General features: G+C 38.8%; 1 protein-coding gene across 3 annotated transcripts; it reads left to right on the top strand.

Annotated features, from left to right (window-relative positions):
• Positions 1-4,278: 4,278 nt before the first annotated feature.
• jak2b (Janus kinase 2b) lies at positions 4,279-25,079 on the top strand. 3 transcript variants are annotated; one of them, XM_042487584.2, is made up of 24 exons: positions 4,279-4,817; positions 7,080-7,289; positions 8,282-8,405; positions 8,504-8,621; positions 10,366-10,511; positions 11,868-12,159; positions 12,510-12,629; positions 12,881-13,038; positions 13,435-13,546; positions 14,273-14,459; positions 15,081-15,205; positions 15,429-15,560; positions 15,648-15,735; positions 17,503-17,630; positions 17,800-17,938; positions 18,284-18,435; positions 19,699-19,849; positions 20,156-20,292; positions 21,131-21,320; positions 21,644-21,768; positions 21,855-22,027; positions 22,297-22,414; positions 22,766-22,879; positions 24,178-25,079. In XM_042487584.2, exons 2-24 carry the CDS (start codon positions 7,082-7,084, stop codon positions 24,283-24,285), a joined length of 3,345 nt encoding a protein of 1,114 aa, XP_042343518.2. In that variant the 5' UTR covers positions 4,279-4,817; positions 7,080-7,081; the 3' UTR covers positions 24,286-25,079. The 3 variants fall into 3 exon arrangements, with proteins under 3 accessions (XP_042343518.2, XP_042343517.2, XP_042343516.2); XM_042487583.2 differs by having other exon boundaries at positions 7,050-7,289; positions 12,513-12,629; XM_042487582.2 differs by having other exon boundaries at positions 7,050-7,289.
• The last annotated feature ends 7 nt before the right edge of the window (positions 25,080-25,086 follow it).

The raw sequence follows: 25,086 nt of genomic DNA, 5'->3' as shown, positions 1-25,086 counted from the left end.
CAGTTCCTCTTGTACTTCTTTCTCGATCTCCCACCCGTGCTTTCGTTTCCTCTCTCCTCTGCCTGCCTCCCGCCCCCTTATTGTCTCATTTTTTTCCCTCAGTCTCCTCTGTCTGCCGTGGGCGACCCGGCTGTGATGCTGTTTTAGATCCACTAGAGGGATAAAGTGTTGGAGCAGAACAGACTCTCCTGTTCTTGTATGACTGTGTGTGTGGGCATGCATGAGTGCTGTCACCTGAGGACATCCTAAAGACATTTTCTCTGCGTTTGTGTGTGTGTGTGTGTGTGTGTGTGTGTGTGTGTGTGTGTGTAGAGCAGCAAAGACAAGTGTCACCTGAATGCCCCAGGACTCTTCTAACACCTTTATTCATCAAAGTGTGTGTGTATCAGGTGCTTGGCCATGGGTTTCGCTGAGGGATACAAATGTTTGCCTTGCAGCAGCTTTTGATCTATCTATCAAGCTATATCTATCTATCTATGAAGAAAAATCTTAATGCTACAAACAAAGCTTTAACGTATATATATATATATATATATATATATATATATATATATATATATATATATACTGTTATATACTATACATATACTGGTTGTCACCGCTTTAATGTCAGAATAAAATGTCCTCTTTATCTTCTGCTCTAAATCAGTAATGTTAGTCAGTTTAACATTTTTAGACCACAAATATCTCAGCAAGTTTCGGATATGTGACTATGAAATTCTGTACAGACATTCGTGATCCCCAGAGGATAAAACCCTCTGAGATTCAGGATATTTTTGACTTTTTCTCTAGTGCCACCAGCGGGTCAAAGTTCTCCTGTAAAATATGTCACCACTTACCGACTGGATTTGCAGATTTTTTTTGGTGTTCCCAGACGTCAAACTCTGGCGATCATCTGACTTTATCCTCTATAGTGCCACCATGAGGTTTATGGTTTTAATTGAAATCTCTCCACAAGTATTTAATGGGCTGCCCTTTAGAGATACAGACATTCATGACTTTCTCAGGATGAACTATACTGTAGTGATCCCCTTTCTTTAATTGTGATACCATTATCTGGTTACAGCTTGAAATCTGGGCATGTTAGCACTGGCGCTGAGAAATTGTTAACGCATTGACGATAGCATTTAGTTGAACTGTTGAACCTACGTACCGCCTGACAGAGCTACTTGTGTGTCCGCAGACTGTGACTCTTGTTTTCAGATCAGATCCCCTGAGGGAAATTTGGACATGGACACATCATAGCTGCTGTTGTACTGTATATATGCATGGAAATTAGAGGAGAACAGAAATAGAAAATCATAAGTAGTAAGCCTGTGCATTATGCTACAATATATACCAGCATTGTCAATGACTGTCAATACTGTAAAAACCAAAAATAGCCTATGAAATGTTAAAATTCTGTTAATAATACACATATAATAATATTGTGTAAATTATCTTCTCTCTTTCCAGTTTTGCGTTACGTCATTCCCCCAGTGGTTGCCTTTTCATTATCCTTTCAGTGCTTTTTTAAATGTTTTTATGCAGTTACAGACTCTTTTTGAATGTAATTTGTTTGCCAAAAAACACACAATAAACAAAGTTTTATATATATCACACTGAAATGCTAATCCTGAACTCTTTCAGCCATGACAATCTTGTATTTAAAATCTGACAAAATGCATATGCTTGCCCTAAGATATATAAGAAGTGAGTAAAAATATGTGCATAGTACTATCAAGAATACAATATGTAAGAAAAGACAGAGTATTGCACAGTTGATTTACTACACACATCATGTACAGTTTATTCAGTATTGCACAGTTAAAAGTAAAACTACATAAATTATAGATAAATAAATAAATAGAGAATGAGACTTGAAAACATACATTAACTAAACAAAAGTAGATAGTAGAGGAAAGTCTGAAAAAGAAAACCTCTTGCAACACCCTTTTGAGGGTCTAGGACATGATTAGCTTCCAACAGTTGTGCCAACAGTCTGGGGAGGCCCACTTCCTGTTTTAACAAAACATTTCCCTCGTGCTGAAAATGAGGTCAGTAAATAAACAGTTTTCCCAATTGGATGTGATGAACCTGACTGGCCTGCACTGAGCCTTAATGTCAGCTCTATCCAACACCTTTAGGATGAGCTGGCCAGCACCCAAAATCAGCGACTAACCTGACTGATGCTCCTGTGGCTGAATGTTGAGAAGATGTTCAGTGTCCCCAATGATCTCTCATTTTTCCCTGCAGGTTTGTCATGGGGGAATTACTAAGAACAGTGAGCCTACAACCAGACTCTGATGGGCAGACCAGTTTTGGGGGGCGAAAGGTAACAGTAACGCTTGGGAAAACACCATAACGATGCCATATCACTCACACAGCATACTTCCTCTTATTTTTTTCTTTACCGTGGCTTTCCCTAACCGCAACACCACCCATCTACCAAGTTGTTCCTTTTTCCAAAGTAACAAATTGTAGTTTCAGGTCCGTAGGCAGTGTTTTTTTTTTTTTTTGCTGCCAGTCTAATATATGAGAAATATACACTTTGTGAAAACTGATTTTTCAGGTTCATGTATCTGAGGTTTTGAGACAACCCCTTATCCTAAGCATGATAATTATGCGGAAAAAAAAACAACCGTGACAACAAATGGGTCTAAAATCTACTCACAATCCCCAGTTTGTTTTTGATCATATAAAGAGAATTTCAAAATTAAACCAATAAACTGAACTGTTACCCTGTCATCACTGTTGAAAATGGTAAGAGAGGGTGACAAATTAAAGGAAAAACTAGCAATGTCCCAATCAACAGCCCAAAAGTGTTGTAATAAACAAAATAAATAACTCTCAGACAAATAATGAGCTTAACTAATCAAAATATGTTCCAATTCTATTTCACTGCATTGAATTTCTTATTAAAAAGCTTTATGATACTGTGTTCTTTGTGCCCCCTTGTATAACTGTGCAGTAATCTGTGCAACTGCTGATTAATTGTATAATTGTAGTTTCAGTCTTTGAGTGTAGGCGTGTGGTTCTCAAGCCAAGAGACTAATTTAGTGTGAAGATGTTGCCTTCAGTGGCTCCTCGTAAACTCCAAAATCCCAAAGTTGTATAACAAGGCATAGCTCAAACTTAAGTTAAAAATGTATATGTGAGAACCAGAAAATGAGCTCTGATGAGAGGGAAATAATCCATGATTATTCTGATTATGTATGACAACCTCAGACTAGGCTATTTATGTTTATACATTTATTGTATAACAGAAAAGTTGTCTCCAAGTGAGAGGTTATAAAATCATAACCCAGTTTGTAGCCTGAATACTTTTTTTTTTTTACCACTGGCTTTTAAAAATGCTGTGAAGACTTCAAACCCCATTTTGCCTGGATTTCCCTGCATATAAGTTTAAAAAATTAGCATGACTACTTTTTTTTATGTGTGTATATTGTCAAATATAGAAAGAGTCAAAAATATCATCTTTGCTCTGTCATCTCACGTATTTGGGCATTTTCCTCGTAATATAAAATACTAATAATAATGATAGTATCCTGGATATACCAATGAAAGTACTACTCCAATGATTATGTACCTCACAATGAATTTTGCACACGAACACACACACACACACACACACACACACACACACACATACATGCATACATACACATACATGACCACATGGGTAAAAAAGCAAGACTTTATAATTAATTATAGCACTAATGTAAGTACTCATAAAAACCGGTAACTGAGGAAACACTGCCATAAGTGAGGAAACACCAGAGGCAGGATAAAACCTATAATGTGTATTTGTGTGCTATGTTATTATACTTTAGCTGCATTACCCTCTGTACAATGTCTTTGAGTTCCTTTAAAAGCGCTTCATGAATAATGTGTTATTATTATTATTATTATTATTATAAATACAAAGATAACATAAATATATATATTATTAATAAGTTAAATGAATGAAGTACTATAAAATGTAGAGTAAATAAAAGGATAATAGCACAAATAATAATAGATAAAAGTATTAAAAAATAATATACCATCTAGTTAAACGGTCTAAAATGTATGAATCAACAGTCAATAGATAAATAGGTAAAGTTTAGTCAAAAGCCAAACTAAAAAGGTAGATCTTAAGTCTTCTTTTAAAAATTTCTCTTGAGAACAGCACTTGAGTAAATGCTCTCAGTGATACTGTAACACTGGTCACGTATTATTTCACTGTTGATATTTGGATCACTTACACAATCAGCATTTTTTCGGTTGGTGTGTGGGAGACGGTGACATTTCCGCTGGCCCCTGAACGCAGCATCAGTATGGTGGGAGAGGCTGGTTTGTTGACTGACTCGGGGCTTCGGCTCGAGCTGCCACTGGCACACAAGCCGCCGTGTCCGAGTTAAAGCCGTTCAGATGTCAATAAATGTAACTGTCGCTGTACAGCTGAAGCCACCGTTTCTGGCACAAGACGATGATTGACTGCAGATGAATCCCGTGTCACCGGACCAGTAACTGACGCGGTTTCAGCTAGCTTTAGCTTAAGTTGTAAGATTGACAAGATAGACGGCTGAAGTTCCTCCGGAGTGAGATGGGTAACGTCGGGCTAACGAGAGGGAGTTTATGTAGCAGGTTAGCCAGCTGAGCTCGACATGGAAGGGTGATTGTTTCCAGATGGAGCGCTGCCATAAAATAATTTGTTTATTTTGGGCTGTAGTCTGATTTTAAAGAGCTGAAGCAGCAGGGTCTGGTCATAGGTGTCAAACTCTCGTCCTGGCTGCAGCGCTGGCCTAGAAGCTAGCAGCAAGCTAGCCAGCTGCACGCCTGGCTCTTCTACCAAAGTAAGTGTTTACACTCTTTAATAAGTCAACGACAGTTTTATCTGGTTTATTTAGGCGCACTAAGATGGACCTGAAACGCTGGGTGGTTAAGTTGCTGAAAATGTGCATAATGTTTGTTGGTAGCTAACTCACACAGAGGTGGCTCTAGCGTTAAGTTAATCTATTGAAGCTATAACGTTAGCTAACATAGCACGCAGTGGCCTTAATGAGTTTGTTTTGCAGCTAAGTTTCTGATATTTGACTGAATATGTCCATTTTAGCCGTAGATGTATAATGTGCTACTTAAATAGCAATCCTTAGGTAAACACTGAACTTGCTATAACAACAAACATCGTCCAGAAACTGTTGCGTGTTTTTTTATTTTTTGATGTGACACTTATTCACAGTCTTGTAAATGCCCTGGTTTGAAACAATATTATGCACCTATTTGTGCTCCTGAAAGTCTTAAGAAAATGCATTGTAAGCGTAATTGGAGACATTTATTGTACAATGACATAAGGCATATTGTCAGACACCCTTTGTTTGTTTTGTAGAAGTTGGGAGAATATACCAATTCCACTTATGTCAAAGGGGCCATACCCTTTTTCTCCGTCGTTGTGGGAAATGTCATCAAACAGATGGCTGCATATTTAAGTGTAATATTTCTCTGATCACCAGTGCACCTGTAAGTTCTGAAACACTACTATTATTGACAGAAAATTGACAACCATTTTGATGATCAGTTTTATAGTTTCAGTCACTTAACAAGCTGACCTTTCAGTATTTTCATTTACTTAAAATGTGAAAATTGTAGCTTTTCTTTGTTTTATTTTGTTGTCAATTGAGTCTCTTTTTTGCATCTTTTGGAAGCTGTGATTAGTGTTTGTTAAATTTGTCCTGACATTTTAGAAACTGCACAATTAATGAAATGATCAAATTGAAATCAGAATAATCATATTCACTCTTGGCACTTGTGTTTACATGTTTTACAAGTTGGAATTAAGGTGGATGGTATTCATAAATGTCAAAAGGAAAACAAATCTACAAATAGAGAGAAATTTAGTCATGAATATGAAATGGAGTTCTGTTAATGGCATGAGTATTTATCATCCACTCATGTAAATATTTGGAGAAGGTACCTTTCACAATGATTATGGCCACAGCTTTGCACATCAGGGTGCAGCAATTTCTTTTTTTTACCTTTCTGCCTTAAAGGTGCAATTGGTGAAGCAATTATTTTTATTTGCACAGTGTCTCCCATATCAGCCATTGAAACATGTACTTCTTCAGAGTCCCTCACAGTGTTTACAATTAATCAATTTTGAGGACAGCTTGCTTTATGCAGATTTATTGTTGTGCTGTATTTTTATGTGACTTACTTATGTATATACTAATTGCTTTGGAAAATTTTCTTTTATTTCTCTCTTAATTTATACTCTTCAGTAACCTTGTCAGAGTCATGCTCCTTTTTCTACATTATGTTTTTTTTTTCATTTGCAGTAGAATTTTTTCTGTTCAAACAAGCCTAATTTTACCAACTTTGATTCACTGATGCAACATGAAAAAATTGAGCAAATATGGTTTTCTTCTATAGCATAATATATGAAAGTTTTTTTAAATGTTGTTTTATTTTTTTTATGCAAAAAAGTTAGTTGCATATAAAAATGAGGATGGGACCCCAGCAGTAATGTAGCCGATGTGTTTAAGATGTGAGAGAAATACAACAGCCACAATTCAACCCTTAGTTGGATATAATACTGTCTTTTAGAGAAGGGAAATAGCAGTGTCTAAATAGCAGCTGTTTGGACAAGCCGATTTAAATTACTCTGCTTTGCCTCTGTTGAGTAGAAAATGTTTATATCTCCCTGAAAGACTTGTATGCAGATCCATGTCCATTTAAACCTTTGTTAGGAACGACAAAGTTAAACATTTGAAACTTGATAAGCTGCATTCCTAAATGTGATGCAACAGGGCTAAATTCTTAATACTCAATTTACAGTAAAACATCTCTGGTTATATTTTATAACTCTTAGAGTTGCCCTATTTCCGAATTAGATTTACAGATTTTATAACCCTTTTGCAGACAATGGTTCCTTTGCAATGCAGCTTTATGTAATGATGGAATTCGATAACAGTTTATGCAACAGTGGACACCATGTAACTTCACTGATCACGATGTTAAATTCATAACACTTTTCCCCAAAAAGAGGCCAGTGTTCCTTCTGCTGACATTTTGCATTTATCTTATTAAAGGTTGCATGTTGTCGATGGCCTCCTTTACAGCCATGGACACTGTGACTGAGACATGCCCTGCGGTGCACCAAAATGGGACCGCCCATCGGGGATCTGCAGACACAAGGCCGGCTGCTGCTGCTGTCCTGAAGCTTCATTTCTACCACAGTAGCCAAGGGACGGCCGACTGCAGCTTCCTCAGCTACCCTCCTGGAGAATATGTGGCTGAGGAGCTGTGTATAGATGCAGCCAAGGCGTGCAGTGAGTACTCCAACCGTGCAAGTCTGCATAATGCATCCCCATTCACGTGTTTTGCTATAACTCGGGGCATAGGTCCCGAGATAAGGTTATCAAGAGGCCACAGTTAAACCTATCAGCAGAAAAATCGTTGGCCTGTTCAGTATTCTCAATGCCTTATTTACAACTTGTGTATCTTCATTTATTCTCTTTAAGGATAGAAATATAGTAGCTTTGCTTGGTGTTTTTTTTGTTTTTTTTGTTTGTTTTTTCCAGAGGTAAAATTTTAGAGTCAAAAAGTATGATGCAACTAATAGGCAGAGCAGGGCCGTGCAGGGGGAGGCCAGACGAACCTGCATGTTGTTGGAATCGCATGTGTTTGATGATAAACCAAACACAACTGACATTTTAGTCAATCTTTATTGACCTTTCAGTCACCTGTGTTTGTAATGGAAACAGATAGTTGTCAAGTGTGTGTCCTAAAGTAGGCTATAATCTGTAATGTACTCCTCTTGAGTTTACCCTAAATTTACAGTTTTTACTGTAAACTGTTGTCCATAATATCTGTTGTCAATACATATTGATTCTGAGTATTTGGAACTTTTTTTCACTATCAATTCACCAGTACCAGCTGCCTTTTTATCATTTTTATGATTGCTATTCTATTGTTCTCTGCTCTTAACCAAGAAAAGAAAAGCAGTTGTTGTCAAGTTATAGCCTTACTATATTTATCATTTAATACAAAAATCGCATTTTATGCCATCAATGTCAATTTTCCCCTTGATATCAAAAACTGTATTGAATATTAATATTTTTTAGGTATTTTATTAAAGTTAGAAATGCCAGTATTGTGACAACATTAAGTTATACTTAGTTTATATAAATGAACACAAAGCAATAGTTTGGATTAAGCTAAAAACACAGGATGGCTAACCTGTGCTGTTTTACAGAACATGTTATGTGTGAGTTAGTGCACGTTTACAGAACATAATGTGTTTTCTCATTCTCGGCTTTAGGTATATCACCTTTGTACTGCAACCTCTTTGGTCTCTTTCGAGAACGCGACCGCCTGTGGTTTTCACCCAACCACATCTTCCAGCTTGACGAAGTTGCTTCTGAAGATGTGTTTTTCAGAATAAGGTTGCTTCTGCATTGCCTCTTTAAATCTTTTCCAGATTGCAATTTAAATATCCTCACTTCTTGACTCACTTATTCTTCTTTGTTACCGTTGACCACAGGTACTACTTCCCTGGCTGGTACAGTGGTGGGGCATCTCGTGCATATCGATATGGGGTTGCCAAGGGGTCAGAAAGCCCGGTCCTTGATGACTTTGTAATGTCTTACCTCTTCTCTCAGGTGAGCACTTCAGCATGCAGCGACCATCTTTATTACATAAACTGGTTTGAAATGATACTTTTTAAATGTACTTTGGGTTATCAAAGATATTTCAGAGTCTGTTTTAATTATCCGGTATTGCAGATGAGACATTAGAGGACAATCAGCCCATATCCTCAACAAGTGGATTGACATAAGTTTTGTTTTAGTTTGGTCACTTCTTCAGATTTCTTCTTTTTTTAAAAAAATATTTATTACTGATAAAGATGGAGAAGTAAACTATGAAACAGGTTCTTTATGTGTGTTTGCTCATGACTGAAACATTTCAGTCAGTTTGAGACACTGTAGTCTGTGCTGTCAAAACAAAGGCTGCCAGCGCAAAGAAGTGGCACCAACATTTGAGCAGACTATACAGTTAAAACAGTCATGTGAGAGTTTTTGTCCTTGTCTGAAACATTTAAGGCAGCCACAGAAAAAGGGGGTTAATACATATTAAAAGGTGAAAGTCAGGCTGCCTCTAAGGATTGATCACTTATGTTACAAATCAGAAAGCTGCTCCAGAGCCTCATGAGTTTGGCAATTCTCAGGTCTAGTGTCATAATTTGATCCAACTGTCATTTTTGGGAGGAATACCCCAACCAAGAATATGTTTGTCTGTTCTGTCTGCCTTCCTTAAGCCCATTATCTCCTACAGAAGAGGTAAAATCAAAAATTAAAAATCGGCCACATTTTGTCCTGCCTTTTTTTTTTTATAATGACAAAAGTAATTTCTTAAAATAGCTGGGCATCGTAAGCAGATCTGTATGATACATATATTTTTTAATTGTCATTGCAATGTCCACTTGTGTGAGAAAGATGTTGCAAAAGACTACGTTATTGCATTAGGGTAATAATTTGCAAGAGAATATCAGAAGAAAGTTGCACTTTAAAATCTTTTTTCCACTTTATAAAATTCAACAAGCAATTTGTTGTATGTTTTATGATTATACTGAAAGCAGCAGAAAGGCAGAACTGAGTGCACTTAACATATTATTTATCATAATATTGTTACTGTGAATTTTTTAGTCATGGCTAGAGATGTGACTATTTACTGGGTTCACAATACGATTTTCTCACGATTATTTTTTACATACAAAATGAGATTACAGATAAAATAATGACTGAAAAATATGTTATTAATTATTTTGAACAAAAAATATACAGAATACTTTTCTGTATCAAATTAAAGAATCCCTTAATATTTCTGAGGTAGGGTATAAATACAAAACAAAAACTATGCAATGAATGCATTTCTGGACATTTACAATGTCCCCAAAAAAAAAAAAAACCTTTCACTTTGGACCCTCAGTCAAGACAGGATTTGTACAAACCACACTGAAATAGCAAGGAGGTGTGTATACTGTAGGTGAATCCAGGTAACTGGAGCCAGTATTGTGAGTGGAGCTGAACCCTGAGTGAACTAAAGGATTATGTGGAATTATGCTTGTGGAAATCTGCCCTGGTGGCACGGGACAAGCCTGAAAGAGAGAAGGGAAGCACAGCTACGGCGGGTCATCTGAGGGTGTCGCATGCTGTGTGTATGCAGCCATTAAGCCATGAGACATACTTATATTAACTCTGGACAGATGTTGTGTTTTGCTGTGTGAAGGATATGTTGAATTCCTCACAGTCTAATCTACAGCTATGTTTGTGATAAAGTGAGGCTGTTATGACTTCAGAGGGGAAGCGTGTCTCAACAGTAAAACAAACTACTCTCTGTGTGCAGTGGAGGAACGACTTTGTCAACGGCTTTGTGAAGATCCCTGACTCCCATGAGACTCAAGAAGAGTGCCTCGGTATGGCTGTGCTCGATATGACAAGAACAGCCAAAGAGAGACAGACGTCACCGCTGGACATCTACCACACGATAAGGTACAAGTGAAAAACAAAAGCTGCTTTTGATTCTTGGGGAGTTCTATGAAATAATCAACAACTAAGCACTAATTGATTTGTTGGTGCAACTGGTGCCAAAACAAAATCTAATTTTCATCACTGTTAACAAGAAATTGCTTTTTAGACAGCTTACTTTGAGGAAAATTTGGGCTTACCCCTGATAGATTCGAATCATCAGTCGTAGAACCGTTAGTCGACAGGGATTCGTCAACTTAGGCGTTTGTTTTTTGTTTGATTTGGGTCAGTGATTGTGCAGGTTTCTTTTTCCTGGATTTAGCTGCAGAGTGAGCGTTACTTGCTTTCACACTGTTCTCCGGCAGCTGCTGATACAGGGTAAGGAGTAAGTCCAGGAGGAAGAAAAGCTTCGCCCGCTCAGGCCTCGAGATAACATTGTTTTTTGTTTTCTGCCTAGAAGTGGTGAATTCACAGTTCACACTAACTCAGTACGACACAGGTTCTGGCTTTTGTTTGATATGTAGTGATGGCAAAAAATGTTGCTGCTCATTTGTGATCCATAGTTAGCTCACGTTAGCTCAGAGGGCTACCTTGGCTGGTTTACTATATTGCATGACCATCACTGTCAGCCAGAACATCCCGTTAACCCTGCTCAGACTCCCAAATTTTGTATAGAAAAAAAGGAACAAAAAGTCGAATATTGGGATTATACCGCCAAATCCGGTTTGACTGACATAATTCTTAGTTGGAATTAATTCCAGCATAGTGATTTCAAAATTTCTTTACAAACAGTAACCGACAATTCCTGCAAAATGTTCCTTTAATATTATAATAATTACATATTTCAAAGAAAAATCACTGTCTCCAGCCAAAATACGAAGTGCATGAGTGATACAAAAATTTAAAACAATAGAATTTATGCTGATACATAAAAAATTTGATTTACCGGTCGATCTTCGTTCCTACCCTCACCTGTGATCACGAGCTTTGGGTAGTGACCGAAAAAACCCTCACCCTTCTCACCCTTAGAGATAGGGTGAGAAGCTCGGTCATCCGGGAGGAGCTCGGAGTAGAGCCGCTGCTCCTCCGTGTTGAGAAGAGCCAGATTAGTTGGCTTCCCTGGTGAGGTGTTCAGGGCACGTCCCAATGGTAAGAGGCCCCGGGGAAGACCCAGGACACGCTGGAGAGACTATGTCTCTCAGCTGGCCTGGAAACGCCTCGGGATCCCCCGGGAATAGCAGGACGAAGTGGCCGGGGAGAGGGAAGTCTGGGCTTCCCTGCTTAGTCTGCTGCCCCCGCGACCCGACTCCAGATAAGTGGAAGAAAATGGATGGATGTATGGACTTAAAAAAATAATGTTTTCCTCTTGCTTACTTCTAGCTACAAGTCCTTCTTGCCAAAGGACATGAGAGCTCAGATACAGGACTGCAACTTCTTGACACGCAAGCGAATCCGCTTCCGCTTCAAGCACTTCATCCAGCAGTTCAGTCAGTGTCGGACCACAGCGCGCGACCTCAAGCTCAAGTACCTCATCAGCATGGAGTCCCTGGAGAGGGCTTTCTACACAGAGACCTTCCAGGTCAGGGAACCATCCAGCGGACAGCTCGTCATCCTGGTGGCAGCGGACAGCGGCATCCAGTGGTGTCGAGAGAAACTAAAAGATTCTGATCAGGTTGGTTTCATGAGTGCTTAATTTTTCTTTTGTCGTGATGTGTATTACATATTGGACATTTAGCTGACTTTCACAGATAGCCTTTGATTTCCAAATTACCAACACAAAAAACTGCAAAGGTCATAATGTCTGGAAACCCAAAAATGGCCCTCAAAATTATTTGATTTTAAAATAATCTACACAAACTGTGTTTATTTTAATACAGGAATATGTCCCCTAACTGAATTTTTCGTCTATGTGTGTCTTAAAAAGCGACAATACTTGTTACTGGGATAAATTCATTGCTGGTTTCTTCCCTTTGGAGGCATTACTTATAATATAATCTTTTTTTAATTCTGCTGTTCTCCAAGAAGCTGCAGACCTTGTGTGACTTCCCTGATGTCACTGACATCAGCATCAAACAGGCCAGCAAGGAGGTGGCTGCGGAGAGCCGGGTGGTCACCATCAACAAACAAGATGGCAAAAATCTGGTAATTTCACTTGTTGGACATCTGGTTCTACATTGTTGAAATCAGGCAGATAAACTGTTCTTTTGATCACCGTATGAATAAGTACCATATGTAAAAGTAGAAAAACTTGGCGGACATAAGCAAAATTTAGAGTTACATTGATTCCTACCCTACTTTCAAAGCAACGAGAAATATAGCACACAGTTTGGAGGTAGATGGAAAATGGTGGAAGTTTACGCATCATGTCTGAAAGTGCTCTTTGTGTATCACAGGAGGTGGAGTTCCCCAGCCTGTCCGAGGCTCTCTCCTTTGTGTCTCTTATCGATGGCTACTATCGGCTGACTACAGACGCACATCACTACCTCTGCAAAGAAGTAGCTCCTCCTCGGCTCGTGGAGGCCATCACTTCACATTGCCACGGTCCCATCTCGTAAGTTAACACTAACAAAGCTTCCCCTATATTTTAGCAACAGCTTTAATAAGGGTGGTAAATTTTAATTAATTTAAAGGCAGACAATCAAACTACAGTACATGATAGGAATTACTTGTTTTGCTGATTTTTGTTGCTTGTACTGCCTCAGATTTGTAAACACAAATCAACAGTCCCTCGTGATTAGCCAGACCAAAAAAAAAAGTTTAAATTGGCACAGTAGCAAATTTGCAGTATATTGTACATCATTTATGTGTTTCAAAATTGCTGCCAAAATTTATCAGCATTCCTCAGGTGGTTTGTATCCGTGACATGTCCTAAGAGATATGGCTGTATTCGTCTGCAGAGATGCAGATAAATAACCTGCTGTGACTGTTTTTCATTTTGTTTTTGCAGAATGGAGTTTGCCATCAACCGGCTTCAGAGGTGTGGAAACAAACGAGGACTGTACATTTTGAGATGTAGCCCCAAAGACTTCAACAAATATTTTCTTACTTTCCCTGTTGAGGTAGGTAACTCTCACCTGTGGTAGCATATTTCTATCTTAGAGGAGAGTAGAAACTGAAACACGGTAAAAAAAAAATTCCTGTTGTGTGTCATCCAAATCCATTATAAAGGCATTTGGCCTGGACTTTTTATTTTATCAGCTGTGTGTGTCTTTGTTCTGTTGAGCTCTTGGTATGTGGGACTTAGACTGGGTATTGTTGGAAATGTGTACTTATTGGTGCCAGTACAGTTCCTCAGTTTCAGAAGCAACACCAAAACATTTTTCAGGACCTCACTTTGTTGTTTTTGCTAATTTAAACACTTTTTTCTTTTTTTTTCTCCCCAAAATCGAACCAAGTTTCTCTTACATCATTGTGACTTATTATTGTTGTGACACACAGAAGAACTTGGCCTAACTAAAATAAAAACAGTCAAAATTATCATTTAAATCATAGAATATCTGATCTAAGAATAAGTAAACAAGACTACAGCCATGCTCAGACTGATAATATCACTGTTCCCAAAAACACAGCCTCCTCATTTAACTGACACCGACAGCCAGCCAAGACAAAAAAAGTCAGCTTTTTGCAACACATATCACCGCTGATTTCCCACCCCGTGTGTTTTCATTACAGAGCCAAATCCACCTGGACTAGTGTCACACTCAGAATCTTACTTGTTGTCATCTAAATGTTGATTCCATGACTGAAACTTATTGTGTGCATCCTCTCTGTGTCTGCTGCTTCAGGTGTATAACGCTGTAGAATACAAACACTGTCAGATCACCAGGTCTGCCAGCGGGGAGTTCAACCTCAGTGGAACCAAAAGAAACTTCAGCAGCTTGCAGGAGCTTCTCAGCTGTTACCAAAAGGAAACTGTGCGCTCTGACAGCGTCATTTTCCAGTTCAGCAAGTGCTGTCCACCGAAATCCAAAGGTAAAACTAGCAGACTGGATTCATTATATTTTAAAAGATCAGTAAACATCAGCAAAGACTGTATGTGCTACTGTCTAATGTGAAATGTAAAAATCAAACTCGTTATGTACTGATAGGTATTAAAATTAAAGTAGGCAATATGTATTAATATAGACAAGTTTCCCAGAGATTACTTTTTGAGGTGTACACACAGATGTGGCAGCAAACAATATTGCAGGTATAGAAGAGTAGAAGACATGATGGATGGAAAATGTTCAGTATTCATAATAAGAAAACACCCCTCATTATCACTGTTTATCCTGTCATTTATAAGCACACAAGTTGTTAGTTTAGCTGACTGGACATCTTTATCACATCTATGCTGAATCACTCAAAAGTGTCTCAGTCCTTCTTTGAAATCAAACCAGAACTTGTCTGAGCTGGAAATGAAATAGTGTCATTTTTCACAGAAATTGTTGATGAAGAAATGCAGAGTTTCAACATGTCACACACTCCATCTCTGACTCACATAATTGTTTCTCAAGTTTTTCTGTCATTTCGTCTTGTAAGTTTTGATCTCTTTCAGTTTAGGAAACTATAAAGGTTTTTCTACAACATTTTGTCTTTTCTCCCCACTAACAGAAAAGTCCTGCCTCCTCGTGTGCAGGAACAACAAGGGCTCCGAAGTGCCTCTGTCTCCGTCTCTACATCGACATAACATCAGTCAGATGGTGTTTCACAAGATCAGGAAAGAAGATCTGGAATTTGTAAGCTTAGTTTGCATTTTAGGGACTATCATATATCTGCATTTGCTCATCTAACCAATAATTCTGTGCATGAAATGTATTGAAATTCCCTATTTCTGTTGTGTTACTAAATTACTAAACCACAGTCGTGGATTTTATCTTAATGCTCTCAATTAAATTTAAAAAAAACAATCACTTGTTAAGGGTTAGCACCTAATGTTTGCAATAATGTTCTTCCTGTCAGATGGAGAGTTTAGGTCAAGGAACTTTTACAAAGATCTTCAAAGGGGTCCGAAAGGAGCTGGGAGATTATGGACTCCACCAAACTGAAGTTGTCATGAAAGTCCTGGACCAGGCCCACAGGAACTACTCTGAGGTCTGTGGCTTTTAAAGATGTGCACATCCTTTTGTTCTGTTAATAAAACACAAATAATTTGTTTTTCTATCTTCTCTTGTCCTGCAGTCTTTCTTTGAAGCTGCCAGCATGATGAGCCAGCTGTCCCATAAACATCTGATCCTAAACTATGGCGTTTGTGTCTGTGGAGAAGAGAGTAAGTCAGCTTTGGATATGCGTTCTCAACTTGTTGTGCTATAGGCAACACTGTGTGTCCTCGTTTGTCCTTACAGTGAGAAGGAACAAGAGAGAGCTCTAGTACCCATTCGTGTGACGAACATTGTGAGCTTATGTCGTTACGATCTAATAAGTCAAGAGTCCAGCACACTTTGCTATAATCTTGACTGAAGTCTATGAGCTCGAGGCTCAGAGTAGTGCTTAAACCAAAGGCATGGTGGGCTATTCTTAGGGGGATTACAATACTCTGCCCCAGAAACTTTTAACGGGCTCTGCTCTCTCTTCAACTCAGAGGACCCCTGCTGCTACTCTAGGTGTCTTTTTAGGTTCTCATTCACATGCCTGTGTTGCATTCTGTTTTTATTATCAGAATTAACATTAATTCACTGGAATTTCCAGTATGATTTGTAAAGAAATGACAAATCTCAAAACTTTGAAAAAATGGCCACTTAGAAATGGCCTTGCACCTGTAGAGTTATACACAATTTCCAGTCTAATTACAACAGAGCATTTTACAGCTGTCTGAAACCCCAAGAATTCCCCCCCCCCCCCCAGTGTTTGTTTTACAGTAAGAAATCTTTCGTAGAGTTTTCAGAGGTGCCACTCTTGAAAATATAATCAACTGAACCGGGTCTGAAATGAACACAGACCAAGCGCCAAATGCGGGTATATTTTCAGTTTGGCAAGTAAATTTTGGAAGGCGTTCTGCCACACTGGCATGTTTTTACCAAAATAGTCACATTGTCAAAAACTGCTGAGAGTCTCTACTGCATTTGGTTTTATTTACAGGTGCAATGCTCCAGTCTTCTGCTATCTGTGTCAAGAGTTTGACACGCACGCACACACACACACACACACACACTACCTGATGTGTTTTTATTCAAGTCTAAACAAAGCCATGAAGCTGATCGTCTCTAGCTCTCCTACTTTACATATGTGACATCAGCTACTCTATTAAACTATCCGTTGCCAAAGGTCTGACTCTATCAGGTGCAAAGAAGGGAGTGATTTAGGTAGAGAGTGAGGAGTCTGAGGAGGAGCTTTAAGTTGAATTAAATGATTAAGCATCAGATGACTTTACAAAACATGCAAATTTACTTTTATCTTTGATCCTTAGTTACATTTAATAGCAAATACTTAAGTAGAATTTAGAGATTGTTGAGTTGTATTCAGACTTTAACTGATTAACTGTTGATGAATAAATTAAAATAGTTTTTCTTTTATCTCAATTAAGTGCACTGAAGCAGGGCTAGGGTTAGTGTGACACAGAAAGGTAATTCATTATTTTGGCTGGTGAATTTCCATCTACCTGTCCCCTTTGCCTATGAATCAAAAAATTAACTTCAGATAATGTTACCAAGCATACTACAACATTTTTCTGCCTTCACTCGTTTTCTTAACTAAGTGAAAAATACTAAAAACAAGTATGGACTAATGTTGCAATACGTTACCAAAACAAAGTCACCAATATGAATGACAATGGGTGCGCCAAATAGAAGTATAAATACACAAAGTGATGCCTCACATCAGTGGTAGATGATGTGAATGATATTGTCAGATTCTCAGCTGTCCTTGAGAAAGCCCCTTAATTCCTGCTCTCTGTGAATTTGGTTAACACCATTTTCAAAGTGGATCTTAACGGTAATAACATTATGTAGAGTTAAATGGATATGTTTAAGAATTGGGCTCTAACTGCAAAGCCCTGTAATGATTTTTAATCTCAGTTGAAAGAAACTGTTTCTTTTAGACATCATGGTGCAGGAGTATGTGAAGTTTGGTTCGCTGGACATCTACCTGAAGAAGAACAAGAACTCGATAAACATCCTGTGGAAGCTGGAGGTGGCTAAGCAGCTGGCCTGGGCTATGAACTTCCTGGTAGGAGTCTGTGTGTGTCACTAGATTTAAAGCCAAGTTATTGCTCACATCTAATTTGGTGTTCATATCATTGTAAAATAAACTAACAGCAAATCGTGAAAAGAAACTGTAGATGATGTTCTCCGTGTTGGTAAAAAACTGATTAATCTCTCATTTTCTGCCCCTGCAGGAAGAAAAGCATCTTGTCCACGGGAATGTCTGTGCTAAAAATGTTCTTCTGATCAGAGAGGAAGACCGGCGGGCTGGAAACCCCCCCTTCATCAAACTGAGTGACCCTGGCATCAGCATCACCGTCCTGCCCAAAGAAAGTGAGTTTATGTCCATCCTCAGCTTAATTGTAATATACCTCTTTAATCAGCAGGGGGCAACTGTCTGACACGGTTGTGATGGTACCTTCTTAAATCCACATTGCATATGGTTGCTTAATTTTGGTGCTTACTTTATTACAGAGAATACAGGTCAAATAAGGTAAGACACTAGCTGCTAAAATAAAAAAACAATTTGTAATGCAGGAATGGTTTCTGCAATGTATTTAATCATTGCATAAAATCAAACAGAATCAACTGAAGTTTTGCCTGAAAATGTCAGTAAACCCTTCCTTTACTATTAAAGCACTAACAGTCTGTGTCTTAAATGTACTTGTGTGTGATCAGTCCTGATCGAGAGGATCCCCTGGGTGCCCCCTGAGTGCGTTGAGGACCCTGCCAACCTGAGCCTGGCTGCAGACAAGTGGAGTTTTGGCACCACACTGTGGGAGATCTGCAGCGGTGGGGAGAAACCTTTAGCAACACTGGACAACTCTAAGGTAGGGCTGGCTGCTGTGAACTGAAATATAGACTCTTTCTAAGTATGTCACGGTATGTGATTTTCTTTTCTTTTTTTCCACCTGTCAGTAATTTCAGTTTCAATAAACAGTGCATTCAGACTAAATGCAAGAAGCATTCAGACAAACTTGCTTCTGTCATTAAATTTCGCAGAACAAGTTCAATTGTCTGCATTTTTTTGCATCCTTAATAAGCTTTTAAAGAGAGTTTGGATCAAGAAACAGTGAAGAAAATACAGAAAGACCTGCAGGACACATACTGTATATCTGCAACAAGAGAGCAATGGAGCACACAGTATCACATCAGAACTCAGATAGCTCACTTTCAGCAGTTCAGACAGTAATATTCAGGTGGATAATGATGACGAGGAGGAGGATGTGACAGGATGAAGATCGAACGCAGACAGAGAGAGCGACAGTGTGGAGGCAAATGAGAGACATAGGGAGACAAAAGAGAGACACACGGAGACAGTGAGAGCCAGGGAGGTAACTCCAGTGGAGACAAGTAAGGCAGTAAAAGTGTCTGCATATTGCAAGTATTTACAATGACAAAAACTATACAATGCATTGGACTCTGTGTGCCAGGTGTCTGTATGACAGGGCTTTTTTCAATGGACTCAGTGTGCAAAGGCCTTTAGTCTGGACAGGCAGAAAATGATAAAACAGGCATTCATGTGTGTGTGATGATTTGGTCTCATTCAGCACAATGTGTAAAGCCAAAATGTTACTGATACTTGTGTTTGTTTCTGCAACAGGTATGCGCATGCGTGTAAAGTGTAAAAAGTACATTTAAACAAATGCAACTCCAAAATCATTACAAAATGAAAGGAAAGAAAACTTTTAGTACTATTATCAAAGTATAAGTCCACCTAGCAATATTGTTCAGACGAAAACAATCAAAATATAATGGTTATGTGATTTGCATTCTCAGGCGTGTTTGAATGGATGGAGATTATTTCTGAAACAGATAACTAGATTGTGTACGGAGACTGTTCACGACTGTTTTACTGAATTTCTCCATCTGGGATTAATAAAGGTTCATCTTTAACGCCATTTCAAAAAAGGACAACAAATAAGAGATAGCCCAAAATGCAGTAGGTGGTAGTACTAGTAGTCAGTTTCTAAGCGTCAAACATTTCTGTGCACTGAAGCCCTGATTTTTTTGTACCAAAAATAGACTGTATTGTATTTAGACTTTATATCATGACCCAACTCTACATGCTAACTCTTAATGTCGTCTGACAGAAAACCCTGTTCTACGAAGACCACCACCAACTTCCTGCACCAAAGTGGACTGAGCTGGCTAATCTGATAACCAGCTGCATGGACTACGAGCCCACGTTCAGGCCCTCATTTCGTGCTGTTATCCGTGACCTCCACAGCCTCTTCACACCAGGTTGGTCTATATGCAGCTAATGACATCAATGAGGCATCAAATCTAGGTGACACCAGTGAGGAATCTCATATTTATCATCGTGTATTCAGAAGCATGTCTGTTGGGATGGTGTTCAAGGAAATCTTCAGCATTTAGGGAATGTTTTCCTACTGAAAGTTAGATGAGAAAATCAGTATCAATTTAATTTCTGTGATTATTGCAGATATTGGTCCAAAACACTATTAGCTTAGCTTGTAGATGTTGATTAACTTGATTTCTGTCCATTTATCTGTTGAATGTACCTGATTTTTGTCTTTTTGTCCTCAGACTATGAGCTGATCGTGGACAGTGACATCCTGCCAAACAGGACGGTGGGCTCTGGATGGTCGACAGGCGGTTTTGAGAGCCAGGAGCCAGCTCAGTTTGAAGAAAGACACCTCATATTCCTACAGCAGCTTGGCAAGGTATGAAGAAGTGTGGAAACTGTGCTTTTTGTGAGGAAATCAATGCATATTAATATGCTCCAACTTGTGGCCCCTTTTCCTCTTGCAGTAAGTTTTTGTTTGACATATGTTTTCATGACTTGTACTCTTGAATCAGACCTACATGGTCCTGGAAGAGCTAAAAAATACTTTGTTTTGACACTTTGAAGTGAGATTTTCTAACAGAAACACATTGCAGTATATAACTTGCCATGAAATGTAGTGTTTTTCAAAATGTCACTTCCATTGCAAGATGCTTTATATCAGAAATTCTTGAGTTTAATATATTTTTAACATGCAATTTTGGGAATGAACCCTAAACCCAGGCTGAGTTTGTGCCAGATTGTGATGATGTATCTTTTAAGGTCAATCCGATTTCAGTGAAGTCAGGTTGATCATTTTCTTTATTAAAGTGGTATTATGGTTTCTTTACTTATATATTTTGAGTGGATTATCATATTTTATAGTGCACAGTGTAGATTTTTGTCTCTCTTTTGTGTCTAATGTTATGTCATTTTATTGCTAGTAATGTAGCAGTTTGTCAGCCTTTTACAAATTTGCAGATATAGTAACTTTAGTCCATCAAAAGACAAAGCACTCTTCTCCTCTTCTCCTCTACACCATGCTTTGTTCACCAGACATTTTCGGCTGATACACTGGAAAAGAGTTGTGTGATGCGCTTTAATTTTGATTAACTTGCATTGAAGCTCACACTGGTCTTTACCTCGCTGTTTGTTCTCTCTTAAAGTAAGAAACAAAGTATAAAATCAAACTATAAGTAAAAAAATGACATCTTATTTATGTTGGTCTTCTTTTCAAGGGAAATTTTGGCAGCGTGGAGATGTGTCGATATGACCCTCTTCAAGACAACACCGGAGAAGTCGTGGCTGTGAAGAAACTCCAGCACAGCACCGCAGAGCACATACGAGACTTTGAGCGAGAGATAGAGATCCTGAAATCTCTGCAGCATGAAAACATCGTCAAGTACAAAGGCGTTTGCTACAGTGCAGGTACAGCTGACCTTCGTTCTTCTGATGATCCAGAACTGAAAACGTTTCCTGATTTGGGAGGAGAAAATTAAGAATTTACAAACAAAAAAAAACTTGCACATGTCCCCCTTCAACTACATTACGATGTCTGTATACTGTAAGATACTGCATGTTTATTTGTATTTTTTTACCACTTCTCGTAACAAGCAGAACAAGACCTTGGTTTTTGGTGCATTTAGTGTAGCTATACTTACTATAAAGGGGAAGTATTGAACATAAAAATCCATGCCTATTTAATGATAAACAAGCTACATATATCAAGTATAATTTTATAATTTCTTTAGGACGACGAAATCTCCGCCTCATCATGGAATATCTGCCCTTTGGAAGTCTGCGAGATTACCTCATGAAAAACAAGGAGAGGATCGACCACAAGAAGCTCGTGCATTACACTTCTCAGATCTGCAAGGTACCTCTGTTTGTCCAGGTTCGTCACCGCTGATCACCGGTGCCACAGATCCAAAAGTATGTTGTTTTTCGTACGTGTGTTTACAGGGAATGGAGTACCTATCTAGTAAGCGGTATATCCACAGAGACCTGGCAACACGGAATATCCTCGTGGAGAGTGAGCTGAGGGTCAAGATCGGAGATTTCGGCCTCACGAAAGTTTTGCCTCAGGACAAAGAGTACTACATGGTCAAAGAGCCAGGAGAGAGTCCCATATTCTGGTCAGACTTAACACTGTTATTTTTTATCCTTTTTGGTAATTTTGTTTCTTCCTTAGCAGAGGTCTCCTCACGAGGCTCCTGCTAAACAGGTGTGATTTTATTTAAGAAATCAATTTTTAAGGTTTGATACATTTCCCGTTGTAGCTAAAGTAATCAAAATGAGGAATACTTGTACTATTATTCTCATTTTGAATTGTTTATCCCGTGATACTTTCTTTCCTCAGAGGAGCACAACAGGACAGACAGTCACAGTATGTGCTATTTTGTAGGTACGCTCCTGAGTCGTTGACGGAGAGTAAATTCTCAGTGGCGTCAGATGTCTGGAGTTTTGGGGTGGTGCTCTATGAACTCTTCACCCACAGTGACAAGAACTCCAGCCCTCCTGCAGTAAGTGATAACACTCACAAGAAGTCCAGTGTGATTTGTGCACAGTGATAACAACGAAACATCATTTCATTTTGAGAGATCTTTAACTGTTTATGCTACACCTGACAAAGTAGATCCTCTGACTCAGTTAATAAGGTCGTACTGTAGGTTGCCGTGTTGACACTAATAACATTTCCCTGCTCAGTTTGCTCCACATTTGTAACATTTATTGCCCAAGTTGTTCAGACATCATGTGCTGTACATTTATCTGTTCACATTTGGAGGAATCTATATTATATTGTCCTTCTCCTTATTTTCTGTAAATCAAATGGATTTCAAATCTGTTTTTGTCTTGGCTGTGACTATTTTCAGGTTTTTATGTCCATGATGGGGAATGACAAACAGGGACAGCTGATTGTTTATCACCTCATCGAGCTCCTCAAATCAGGCAGCAGGCTGCCTCAACCTCTCGGGTGTCCCGCTGAGGTAGGAGCATACACTGCTGTTTCCTCTCTGACTGACTGGATCCTCTTGTCTCATATACGTATATACACTTACACACTGTATACATGATATACTTACACACACAAACACACACCTGATCATGTTCAATACATAGACACATGCACATGCAATCTATTTTATCTGTTCTGTTTTATTTAACTGTTTAGTTGTTTTATGAAGAGAAAGTAATGCCCGCGCACTTATTTAATGCCACAAAAGTTGAATATGGGCCACATTTCGATAGGATTGTAGGATCGAAACTTTGTGTTTATTAAACTTTTGTGGCATGGAGATAATTTGTAGGTTTTATTTTGTCTTCATGAACACTGTTTTTTTTTTTTGTTGTTGTTGTTTTTTAAGCTTTGCACCTATGTGATATTTATAAAATTACTTTTCTTCACCCTTTATGTTTGTTGTTTTATAACCTAAATTTCCTAAACCTAAAAAGTCTTAACAGGGACAGGGGGCTAAATAAGCTTAAGTTACATACCCTGTTTACATGATATTTGTTGCATTACTCCCTATGTAAAACATGATGTGCATGGTCGCTGATAAATAACCTGACACCTAATTAAATATAAATTAGTAGGCTAAGTTTTTACAGTATTTTATTAGCCAACATAGGGCCTCGACCGATGACATTGTGTTGCAGCACACACTGAACCACTTCAATCGGGTTGAACTTTTCTGCCAGCTAATGTTCTATTTGTTGCAAAATTTCCCAAAACAAGACAAAATGGAAAGACGTGTTTGCTCCTTTGCGTCTCTCCCTGGCTGTCAGCACTCTCCGCTCCTTCCTTGCATTTGGCACAGCAGCTACCTGAGTTGTTAAATAATACTGTGTGGCTATTAAACTGCACTCTGCTGTAGGTCTCACCATTGCTGTTGTGTATCTTTGTTAACGTTACCTTCTCTATGTCATGGAAGATTTCGCAAAGGACATTGCTCCCGTATATTTCCACTTTTTTTTTTTTTTGCATTACTACATTTTCTTTGCTGCTTCTTAGTGAAATAACTCTCTAAACATTTTGGACAAAAAAAGAAGACTGGGTTGCAATTCAAGCAACTGCAGCTCAACCTGTTTGACAATTATTTTGCAAGAAATTCTCAGACTGTCTGCCCCAGTAGACAAATGGTTAAGGCAATAACTGCAAAAAAAACAGGGTTTTCACTCCCAATAAGGGGGCACTTGTTGCATGTCATTCCTTCTTTGTCCCATGTTTTGTATGTTTTTTAAAAAAAGACTTCTATTTTCTGTTGCCTCCTGCTCTTTCTCTCAGATACGCGAGATCATGGAGGAGTGCTGGGACAACGACCCCGGCTTGCGTCCGTCTTTCAAGGAACTCTCCCTGCGCATTGACCTGTTCAGGGACAGTAAGGAATTTTAGACAGAAAAAAATAACCCAAAGTGCCCTGCTCCTCTGCAACGGAGTCGCTCTTAACATTGTTGCCCCGTTTGCGGTAAAGGCCAAAACGAGGTCCTGCTCCTGCTGAGTGCCAGCGTGTGGTGAAGCAGCGTGTGATTGGAATAGTGGTGGGTCCAAACTAGGACCAGCTCAGAAACTACTGCCAAGGTGCCTTTAAGCAAGGCATTTGTATGGTGGAGCAGAATAGCAGCCGAGTGGAAGTGAAGACTTGGATGCAAAGACCTGTTAATGGTGATGCTGGTTTGGTCAAACATCCTGGATAAAGTTTTAAAAGAAGAGTTCAGGAGTTTGTGGAGACTGTGAGTAGAATATTGCCAGGCCTAAAGCTAGAGACGCTTGTGTCAAACAAGTTGTGTGTGTGTGTGTGTGTGTGTGTGTGTGTGTGTGTGTGTGTGTGTGTGCTTGCGTGCGTGCGTGCGTGCGAGAGAGAGTGAGAGAGAGTGTGTGTTGTGTCCATACAAACAGCTAGCAGGACTAGCCTTTGCCATTAACCTCACCTGAAGAGAAATGGTCTAATAGAGGCGAGTGTTTTCTATGTATGTGTGTATATACCTACAGTATATTTGTGTACATATGTCCAGAAAAATTTTATAATTTTTTAAAATGAAAATATAGTAAATACTATATTTCAACTGCCAGCAAGATGTCAGTATAAATGAAGTACATACAAAGGTGATTTAAAAATCTGTTATTGTATTATGTTTTCATTGTGAGAGGTGGTGTGAAAATTAAAGAACAGTTTAATTCAGTTTTTAGCTCTAA

This window comes from Plectropomus leopardus, chromosome 4 (assembly GCF_026936395.1).
Source record: "Plectropomus leopardus strain MGB_pleo_1.0 chromosome 4, ASM2693639v1, whole genome shotgun sequence".
Lineage (NCBI taxonomy): Eukaryota > Metazoa > Chordata > Actinopteri > Perciformes > Serranidae > Plectropomus > Plectropomus leopardus.
This window is presented reverse-complemented; position numbering and strand designations above follow the sequence as displayed.